Source organism: Pristiophorus japonicus, chromosome 18 (genome assembly GCF_044704955.1).
Source record: "Pristiophorus japonicus isolate sPriJap1 chromosome 18, sPriJap1.hap1, whole genome shotgun sequence".
In the NCBI taxonomy this organism is placed as follows: Eukaryota; Metazoa; Chordata; class Chondrichthyes; family Pristiophoridae; genus Pristiophorus; species Pristiophorus japonicus.
The window spans coordinates 54,819,250-54,830,547 of record NC_091994.1 but is presented as its reverse complement, the minus strand read 5'-3'; the positions used below and the strand labels follow the sequence as shown (position 1 = coordinate 54,830,547).

The 11,298-nt window shown below is 44.7% G+C and overlaps 1 protein-coding gene across 3 annotated transcripts in view; it reads right to left on the bottom strand.

The window, feature by feature from the left end:
• The window catches only part of cherp (calcium homeostasis endoplasmic reticulum protein), an 84,430-nt gene that overhangs the window by 1,436 nt on the left and 71,696 nt on the right, over nt 1-11,298 (bottom strand). For 2 of the 3 annotated variants that reach the window (XM_070860064.1, XM_070860067.1), the window contains exons 13-18: nt 10,664-10,750; nt 9,385-9,477; nt 6,272-6,424; nt 3,419-3,532; nt 864-958; nt 178-363 (exon numbers count right to left, since the gene is read on the bottom strand). In XM_070860064.1, coding sequence (XP_070716165.1) covers nt 178-363; nt 864-958; nt 3,419-3,532; nt 6,272-6,424; nt 9,385-9,477; nt 10,664-10,750 — 728 coding nt within the window. The remainder of the gene's footprint in view (nt 1-177; nt 364-863; nt 959-3,418; nt 3,533-6,271; nt 6,425-9,384; nt 9,478-10,663; nt 10,751-11,298) is intronic. The other variant, XM_070860065.1, reaches the window with a different exon arrangement.

Genomic DNA, 11,298 nt, shown 5'->3' with positions numbered 1-11,298 from the left:
TCTCTGCCCAGTTAAAGAGAAATTCCACTTATTTCAATGAATGTGCAACCTGTCACTTTCAATAGTCAGATCGTGATTTGAAAGTGCACAGAGGCACAATCTCACTCATGTTCCAAAGCAGTATGAGTGCTACCTCAGAGTTACATATACGGGACTTCATTCATCCACGTTACTTACTTTCATCTCTTGCTTTCATGCGAGCTATGAAGGAGTAGCTCTTATTTCTTCGATAATTCTCATAGGGATCGTCGAGTGGGACCCCCACTCCTTTATACTGGTCCCACTTGTCTCGGATCTCTCCTCCTTTGATCGGGTCCTGGATACCTTGCTCCTTTGCCCCAAGGCCTCCTGACCCGCTCCAGCCTGGAATAGACCAACACAATCCAATGATTTTCTACCAAATTCGCTGCCTTTGGGTGTCCAGACTGTGGCCCATGAACCCTGGTTATCAGCCTCCAAAGCTCTAGTGACTCAAGTTGGCATTGGCCGCTTACAGTTCTCCCTAAGCCGGTGTTTTGCATTGCTGTCATAATATGCGGCCCTTTGAGCTGTATCTATATGGCCCACGAAAACAAACGGTTTAGACACCCTGGATGTTACCTGTGCTGCAGGTCTCGCGCATCCACTAATTAGCAGCGACTTGAAAACCAACCTTACCTGTACATTATAAGCCCCTCAATGAATACAATAATCTACAAAAGCAAGACCTGTATTTTGCTTTGATAACACCGTCCTGACAAATGATTAATTTTTGCAATAAAAACCCAGACGCTCTTCTGGTTTAGGGGTAATGTGACACTTTGTGCGCCTTAAATGGAATTGCTGTGAAAATCATGACTGAAAGCAGAAAGAGTCAACCATACCCATCTTCATCAACAGCTGGTGCCCTTTGTTTTCTTCCCCCAGTCTCTGATCGGGTGTGAGAGTGACAGGACCACCTCCAAGTCCTGTTGTGGAACTACAAGAGAACAGACATCAATAAATTAATCCTAATGCAGTGGTTACCACAGACAACCTTGTGCGGCAAGCTGGAATGATTTGCAAGAAAGTGAAGGGCCTTTTGCTCTGGTGAAGGAACACGGTAAATGACTGGTTACTGGAGTAATCTTGGATCCAGGACCCAAAAATCCTACGTTCATCAAGCTTGGTGAAAAAGTAGACACCATTAGAGAGTTGCGGAGTTTTGGAAGAAAGCGCCAGTGCACAACTCATCTATTGCTGAGCCTAGCTCAGACGATATCCCCTCTCCAAGCAAGCAGCTGGCAAAAAGTGAGTAACAATCCAAGAAACCGGTTAAGGTCAGTAATGATGAACAAAACAGCATTTTGCACCTGCAGAGTCACATCGAAAGGAGAGTGCTTCACTCTATGTCAGACCCGGCATTAGGGAATTGTACAAAGGGAACGATTTGAAGTATCATCTTGGAAGAATGGGAACATTAGAGAGGAGAAAGAGTGTGTGTGTATGGTAGCTGATGACTGATGTATAGTCATGGGCCAGAAGAAATAAAAAGAAAGCTTGGGAGAACACAGGCCCCGAGAGGCAGATGTACCAAAACAAAAGCAGCTACGATAGGACCGCAGGGCACGAGCCTGCTCAGGTTGATGGATGTGACAAGAGGGCCATGACTTGCTCCACAAAAACCTGCAGGGACAGTCGGCCATCTTTAACACATTATGATTGGCAGTGAAGCTCAACACCATCATCATCATCCTTGATGCCACAAAGGTCACAGCAGCAGTCAACCTACAGTCTGGATGGCTCCATTAATGAGTTAGCTAAAACCCAATGTTGTCACTCACCCTGTTACCTCAGCAAGCGCCAGTAGCAAACCCCCAACATTTCAGGCAGAGAGATAGCCTCGATCGCTCATTAAGCTCTGAAATTGGGTTGGATTCATTTATTTTACAAACACTGCTCGATCTCCAAAGCACTACTGAGACAAAAGGAAAATATGCTTCTTCCTGTAACGGTCTATCTGCTCGTCTCCCATTGTATGGCTGTTTGCCTTTCACTCGGTCTCCCTTTGTACGACTCACACACTTTTACTGTCATTTCTGTCGCCAACCTTTTCCTTTCTCTCTTCTTGTGCAACTCTCTCATTCTTTGTTCTCTTGGTTCTGTAAGTTTCTCAATCTATTGAGTTTTTCTTCTTGACTAGTATACTTACTTCCTCTGTGTGTCTCTCTCTTTACCTCCCTCCTTTTCCTCTCATCCCATGGAGAGCTGGAGGCAGACTGAAGGCTGACAAAATGATCTCATCTCTGTCTCTGGGTACAATGCCATCATTCTCCATAAAACATCTGAGTGATCCAGAAAGTCCTTTCAGAAGAGCCTGATCATGACAGACACACTTCAATCAAATTATAGACCAAGAGCTTCCCTCCATCAGCATCTCCCTATCCCTCCTCGAACACCAGCTGGTTGGTTGTTTTTTTTGAAAGTTGGTAAATGGGTTTGCAAGAGGTAGGGAGAGCTGCCTATCTTAATACCGGTCCTGATGTCTCCCTTATCAAACTGTTCCTAGGGGCTTGTAAGGTACATACCACTAATTCTGGCTTCTCCAAATCTCACCAACTTCTAAACTCTCCCTCTTGAACAAATCAGACACAACTTCCTCATAGGGAGCAATTCCTCAATGACTGAGGGTCTATCACAGCCGGCTTGGATTACCATTTTAACACAATCCTGATGTAAAATCAGAAAGTCCCTTTACATTATCAAAGTAAAGAGAATCTGCTACAAGGTATGAAGACAATCATGGGGCAAACACTGAAAACCTCCCCAGCTTCCATGTTATCCACTTCTCTCATACAGCTTAGATTCTGAACGTTTCTGAAGATGCAACAGCTCCTACCCCACTTTGGTGCAGAATGGAGTCTTTGAAGGGAGAAGACGTACACACCAGCCCTTTCTGCACCGTAAACAGAAGCAACAATCTGGTGCCAAGTCAGTTTCCTACATTACAACAGTGACTACACTTTAAAGGTACTTCATTGCCTGTGAAGTGCTTGTCCTGAGGCTATGAAAGGTGCTTTATAAGTGCAAGTTCCTTTGTTATTTTTAAACAGAGTGCAGCAAACTACCCAACTCCCCACTCTCACTTCATTAATACTCTTCCAAATAGACCATCAATATTTTCTTTCTTGAGAAGCTAAAGCCATGGCTTAAACTTGTGACACCACAGGGTATGAGTGAAATGGAAAAGTTTATCATTGTACTTTGTACCTCTGGTTTCTGTATTACACCAAACACGCCCGGAGAGGGGAACACTGGAATACGGATTTAAACCCATCTATGAACAAGGCCTTCATAACACACTCGCTGTTGATCACACGTGGACTACGCTGCATATTGTACAGTTCGCCACACAGCACAATCTTGTAATAGACAACACGCGCCATTTACATGCACTTACGGTGGAGTTTGGCTACGTGACCTCGATACCCGCCTCTTTCCTGGTGAAAACGATCGTGACCGCGAGCGAGACCTTGACCTCGACTGGCTGCGAGATGACCCTGACCCACTACGACTGAAAGAAGATAATATTAAGATTTTACACAGGGCTTTCTACATTTTTAAATTTCAATACAATTCGTGTTGATGTGCATCTTAGTTAAGACTCCTGTATCATATCCTAGTGGCCATGAGTACTAGTCCCAGACTCTCAAATCTGCCAGGCCAGTGCAAGGATAGGTTCTTTCACCTCGGAAAAACATGTTCCGCTTTGTGTTGTGAGCAAGCAGGTCCCCAGCCACCTCAAGGAGGCAGAGGCTGGTGGCGGCAGCTATGCAATGTGATCGGCAGAACTTTTTATTGTTGGCACAATGCAACTTGGGAGAAAGGTTTATTGCAAGATAATTGGTGAACAACAAAACAAGAAAATAGTCCATTAGAAAGGAGAAAATACTGAGGCACAAGCATTGAACTACGGAGGAATCCTGCACTTCTGGGTGGCACGAAAAGTGAATACGCTGGGTTTGAATCCATAATGGAGGGCTGTTGTTGTGAAAAACCACAAAAAATCCTACATCAAGGAGTTAACTTCCTTACACAACACAAAGCCAGATGAGAGTTGAGCTGTAGTCGGTTGCTGTGCACCGCATGGAGGGAGCAGTACAAATCAAAGGGAGTGTCACTTTTATCTCACGATCAAACAATATTTAGCACAAATCTTTGAGATGGGTTTGATTAATAATGTCAAACAACATTGTAGTCTTCAATTAGAAGTAGATCCGGAGAATCTTAAAGTTAGTTGAACAGTTCCAATTCAAAGATGTGTACGGCCAGTTGTGGAGAGGCTGGCCTTAGTGAAGAGAGCACTGATCCCAGAGGGCCTGATCATATCCTCTTGCTGTTACAATTTTAAAGTATTTTAAGTGTGTCATCCACTAAGTTGGAAGTGAAAAGCGGCGAAGAAAAAAAAAAAATCAAAAACAGGAAAAATGGTTTTAAAAAAAAAGAGGGCACGAGATACAAGGGAAATCGTCATCAGAGGCAGTCCCTCGGAATCGAGGGAGACTCGCTTCCACTCTTAAAGTGAGTTCTCAGGTGACTGAACAGTCCAATACAGGAATTACAGTCTCTGTCACAGGTGGGACAGACAGTGGTTGAAAGAAAGGGTAAGTGGGGAGAGTGGTTTGCCGCACGCTCCTTCCGCTGCCTGCGCTTGTTTTCTGCATGCTCTCGGCTCAGAGATGTGGACCATATACAGTAGACACATGGGAAATGACACAATGAAGAGTCTATATCCTGTCCCTGGAACCACATTCCCCTTGTCTGTCATGCAGCACAATATTCTTGTCTGGTTAAGTGCTTACTCGGTGATTTTTGCCTTTCCAGTTGGTCATTTTCTGCTTCTGTCATTTACAAATACACAAAATATTTTGCTCCAATTACATTCTCCTGAAATATTTCTACCCAATCACATTGCAGCAAGAAAGCATTTGAGATGCAGCTCCCCGCAGTGCTGGTCCCTTAAAATATAATTTGGAACATTAAAAATATATCTATCTTTGTCAACAATAAGCCAAAGGGGGAAGGTAGGGAAATCACAAACTTACCAATATCTTCCACTAGCAATGCTATGCCATGAGCAGCAAGCTCAGCCTCATTAACATCCCTGAGCACATCCCCCCGTGACTGAGGCCTGCCACATTTGCCTGCATTTCTAAAGTGACCCATTGATTGCGAAGTGCTTTGGGATATCCTGAAAATGTGCCAAGATACGACAAAGATGCGAATTCTCTCGTATGTTGTCACGCCTAGAGTTTTTCCATTGCACACTAGTATTAGGCGGTCCCTCGTATTGAGGATGACTTGCTTCCACGCCAAAAAGAGATGAGTTCACAGGTGTTTCAATGAGGGACCTGACATTCCAGATCCCGAACTACATATTAACGGGTGGAAGATGCCTGTGCGTGGATTTATTTTAACGTATGGTGACCGTTGCACACCAGCCACCACACGGGCTTGACAGAGCTAGGGCTTGGTCCAGTGGCAAGGATTAACCAAGACGACTGGAGACCAGCTCTGCTGCACGGACCTAGTGCGCACACATATCGCAGTGTGGGCTGGCCCGTGCTGCCCCATGGCCCTCGCCTCTCCTGGGCCCCGAACCCTCACCTCTCCTGGGCCCCGATCTCTCACTGCTCCTCCGCCCCGTCAAAAATCGATCAGTAACAGGACATCAATTAGTCGCCTCTTATCTTGGAGACATCAAATATCGACACACTGTTATTTGAAATATCAAAATATTAAACTCCAGCCTAGTTGAAGGGTCATTATCAGCAGAAACAAATGGCAACTAACAATGAACACGATTCAGTCGGGATGGGAATGACAGCAGAATCCAACCTCTGCAGTCACTTGTGAACTCAGTTTCCAGTCTGCAAATCCTCCCTTTCTAATAGCTGACAGGCTGACTCAGGATCCGCCCCTCAAGCACCACGATTGGTTGCAGAACACGCTGCTCCCTCGGCTCTCCAGCCTCTGAGCTTTCTTCCTGTTGGTTCCCAGGGCAATCAATCACCACTCGCTAACATTATGCAGCCAGATGAAGTTGAGGGGCTCAGAGGAAGAAATAAAATGAGGTCGTGAATCTGAGACCGCCCATCCAGGCCCCGCGCAGAGAATGGTCAGTTTGGCGGAGCGCGTTCGAGGGACACTAGTGAGTTCACACTGTACACACTAGTAACAGGGCCATAACACCGCAAGGATAGCAGAACAGCGAGCAGGCAGGCAGGTTAGACAGCAGTTTCCTTGTTCCTACCTGGAACGCGAAGCAGAATATGAACGAGAACGTGAATGGGATCGGGACTGTGACCTCGATCTGGAATAAGAGCCCGAGGACCGCGAAGACCTTGAGCTCGAGCCGGAGGAAGAACGCCTGCTCCGCGACCGACTGCGGGATTTTGATCGTCCCCTGTGGAAAAAATAACCCCAGTTACTGTCTGTATTATTTTTGTTCTATAGGAATCTGAATTTTCTCCATACAAATCTCGCATCTGCAATCACTCCCCCAGCAAGACAGAGCGACAGTCAGACTGCAATCAACAGTACCACAAACTTGGATGCCTTGCAATGCAATCTATGCAGGTCGGGCATTACATTTATATTTTTGTATTGGGAACACCATCACCAAGTCACACACCATCCTGACTCAGACATGCATCATTGTTCTTTCATTGTCGCTGGGCCAATATCTTGGAATTCCCTAACCTAATACCAATGTTTCCCCCCTCCACAAGGACTCCAGCAGTTCAAGGAGAAGGCCACTACCACCTTCTGAGGGCAACTAGGGATGGACAATAAAGGCGGCCTTGCTAGTATCACCCACATGCCGAGAATAAACTTCTGCTGTGGGACAGAACTCTCCAATTCTGCACGGTACTCCATCGAATTGCCCAAATGGAACATTCACTTTACTGAGGCATACCGAATCAATGACAGGTGGCTCTGGGGCTCAACAGAACTCACCTCTGCCAGTGGGGATTCTTACAACACATTTACTTATGTATGCATGATAAATTTGTGGCCAAAATCTTTCTTACTCCAGCGGTCCCTCAAAAGCACAGTTCTTGAGACATCCACCAGAAGTGCATATAAATGTGGACAAGTGTGGATTAAATAAGGAAAGCCAGCATGGATTTGTTAAAGGTAAATCGTGTTTAACTAACTTGATCGAGTTTTATTGATGAGGTAACAGAGAGGTTTGATGAGGGCAATGCTGTGGATGTGGTGTACATTGATTTCCAAAAGGTGTTCGACAAAGTGCCACATAATAGGTTTGCCAGCAAAGTTGAAGCCCATGGAATAGAAGGGACAGTGGCAGCATGGATACGAAATTGGTTCAGTGACAGGAAACAGTGTAGTGGTGGTGAACGGTTGTTTTTCGGACTGGTGTTCCCCAGGGGTCAGTACTGGGACCACGGCTTTTCTTGATATATATTAATGACTTGGATGTGAGAGTACAGGGTACAATTTCAAAATTTGCAGATAACATAAAACTTGGTATAGTGAACAGTGAGGCAGATGGTGATAGACTTCAAGAGGGCATATAGACAGGCTGGTGGAATGGACGGACACGTGGCAGATGAAATTTAACGCAGAAAAGTGCAAAGTGATACATTTTGGTAGAAAGAACGAGGAGGGGCAATATAAACTAACGGGTACAATCCTAAAGAGTGTGCATAAACAGCGGGACCTAGAGATATATGTGCACAAGTCGCTGAAGGTGGCAGGACAGGTTGAAAAAACAGTAAACAAAGCTTACGGGATCCTGGGCTTCGTGAATAGAGGCATAGAGCACAAAAGCGTGGAAATTATGATGAACCAGTATAAAACACCGGTTCGGCCTCAACTGGAGTATTGTGTCCAATTCTGGGCACCGCACTTTAGGAAGGATGTGAAGTCCTTAGAGAGGGTACACAAAAGATTTACGAGAATGATCCCAGGAATGAGGGACTTCAGTTACATGGAGAGACTGGAGAAGCTGGGATTGTCCTCCTTAAAGCAGAGAAGAGTGGGAGGAAATTTGATAGAGGTGTTCAAAATCATGAGCGGTCTGGACCAAGTAGATAGAGAGAAACTGTTCCCATTGGCAGAAGGGTCAAGAATCAGAGGCGATTGGCAAAAGAACCAAAGGCGACACAAGAAAAACGTTTTTTACGCAGCGAGTGGTTAGGATCTGGAATGCACTGCCTGAAAGGGTGGTGGAGGCAGACTCAATCACGGCTTTCAAAAGAGAGTTGGAAAAGTAACCGTAGGAAAAAAATTTGCAGGGCTATGGGGAAAGGGCAGGGAAGTGGGACTAGCTGAAGTGTCTTTGCAGAGAGCCGGCACAGGCTCGACAGCTTTTGTAAGTGCTTTCTCAACCTGCACTGCCACCTTCAACAATTTGTGCACATATACCTCTAGGTCTCTTCTCTGTTCATTCACCTCCTCACTGTTCACTATACTACTATACTTCCAAGTGTTGTGTCAACTGCAAATTTTCTTCTGTGCTATAACCATTCTATGATATGGAGCTTCCTCAATACACACACATGCACGTTATTTGAGAGACTGTAGATTTTATTTTGATGGGAAAATGTCCCAAAATAGTCACGTTAGCGGCACCTGGTATTCCATCTAAGTGTCCAATGGACAGCAGGCATTCTAATCATAGGAATGATCAAAGATGCACCAAATCTGGAGAATTCACCAATTTATTCACTGGTTGAGGTAGTGAAAGGCTGAGCCATACAGGCCAGGCAGATTCCCGGCTCCGTCTCCAGTCTGCACGGAGTCGGCTGATTTCAGGCTGACCAGAGGCAAGGACATTATAACTGGCTTCAGCACACAGGTTAGAGACAAGAAACAGCCAGGGCTCCTTGCTCCTGATTGCTTTCTGCTGAGCCACGCTTGAAATGTGCGCATAGACATTGGCTGAGGATAGCATCAGGCTCGGTATGGAATAGGTGTGGTTGAATAGCCTGCTGACAACACTGCACAAGCTTACGTGGAACTGAGGTGAAATAAAATACTGGAACAGCATAGAGGTCCGGGCACAAGATGTCACTCGTTCATTTAATAGATACTGTACCCTATCATCAAATAATTTCAACACCAAAACTAGCCCATGTTGGTGTGTAATCTCCACACAAGCAGTGCCCCATATCCCACATGCCTGTCCTTTTCCCTCATCGCTTTAGTCCACTATCTTTCAACCACTTGCCGAATCTATTCTTAAATGTTGACATGGTCTTGGCTTCAATCATTAACTCTGGTGGTGCATTCCACAGACTCTCAACTCTCCGTGTAATGCTCTCAGTCCTAAATCTCTTGCCCAAATTTGCAAACCATACAGAAGGCACCAGGGCAGAGTAGCATGTCTGCACTAACCGTTTCTCCACTTTGGCTCCACTACTGGCCTCATGGGGTTCTGAACGGGCTCCTGGCTTCAGAGTTCCAGGTGTAGCTATGCTCGGACCCCTGCTTCAGGGTTGGGAAAAATCAGAGTACTATCAGTTATGTTGTCAATATATCTCATACAAACACAGCTAACTTTTAGGATTATAACACACATATCTTTCATAGATACACAAAATCAGGTATTTTCCAACACAAACTTTTCTCTGCTTCCACAATTAGAATTTCTTTCCTTAGAACCAAAATTTCAGATATTTCAAGGATTTTGCAGTCAGGTGTAAAGGTCAGCAGAAACAATTTGGTAGATCAAGCATTGTAAGAAATTAGATCAAAGTCCTTTCCCCTCGACAGCAACTCCCACCCATTAGTAAGTTGTTGACATTATCCGAGTAAACAGTCCGACCAGTGACTGAAGCCTGAAAACCTGCAGTGACAGATTGTACAATTTCAGGACGACAGTACTGTTGACTCCCAGGTTAAATGCAATTCAGTTCCTTTGTACTGAGGCAGAGACTCCACACCTTCAGTTCCCCCCCACCACCAGTAAAGTAACTGGCTACTGTTCAGAAAGTGAACCACATTGTTTGGAACATCTGAGTATTGAAAGGACAAATTCCTTTATAATAAATTGCAGATGCATTAGTCAGAATTTTCCAGATTCAGGAATTGTGCTTTTGGATTGGAAAATTGTAAATGCACTTCCATTATTTAAGAAGGAAGGGGAAAAAAAAAAAAACAGGTAACAACAGACCCATCAATGAAACATCAGTTGTGGGGAAGTTACAGGAATCTAGATAGAGAGATATTATTTCCTCTGGTGGGAGAATCCAGAACAAGGGTGCACAGTCTTAAATGTAGAGCGAGACCTTTTAGAAGGGAAATCAGGAAGCACTTTTCTCCCACACAAAGGGTAGGAGAAAACTGGAATCATCTCCCCCAAAAGGCTGAGGATGCTGGGGGACAGAGATCGATAGTTAGGTAAAGGTATTAAGGGATATGGAGCAAAGACCAGGAAATGGATTTGAGGTACAGATCTGCCATGATTTGATTTGATGGCTCGAGGGGCTGAATGGCCTACTCCTGTTCCTATGTTCCCATCAATTAAACAGCCAAAGGACTGACATCAATAGTAGCTGGCACAGTGAAACCATCAGAGAAAAATAAATCATGAAATATTAGAGGTTTGCAATTTCTAAATCGCTTTTAATCCAATTGCCAGTCCCATTTCTCTTCCTTCCAAATAAACACTTACCTGCTCCTCTTGTCTTGCCCTTTTTTCCTCCGTGCTCGCATTTTGGCTCGGAAGAATTCATACAGTCCATTCTGTTCCCAGCCTTCACTGCACAGGGAAAACAGAATTTAATAAGGTGAAGCAAGCCCAAGCAACTGAACCATTGTCCTGATACTGAATCCAGAACCAAAAGCTTGTGATTTTCTCTTGTTCTCCTCATAAGTAAATAATTTGGACACAAGCATAGAGGGACAAACACGGAAAACTGTGGGGAAGACTGCAGGAGGACGTGCAAAGAACAGGGAGTGGGCAGTTATGTGGCAAATGCAGTTCACTATGGATACATGTGAAGTTGTGTGTTTTGGGGAAAAAAAAACAAAGAATGGAAATATACCCTTGACGGTAAAAATAAAATTCTCAGTAGAATGGAGGAACAGAGAGATCTAGAGGTTACAGATAAACAGATCATAGAATCATACAGCACAGAAGGAGGCCATTCAGCCCGTCGTGCATATGCCGGCTCTTAGAAAGAGCTATCAAATTAGTTCCACTCCCCTGCTCTTTCCCATAGCTCTACAAATCTTTCCATTTCATGTATATATCCAATTCCCCGTTGCTGATACACGGATTATTAAAAGCAGACTGCAGGTGGAAAA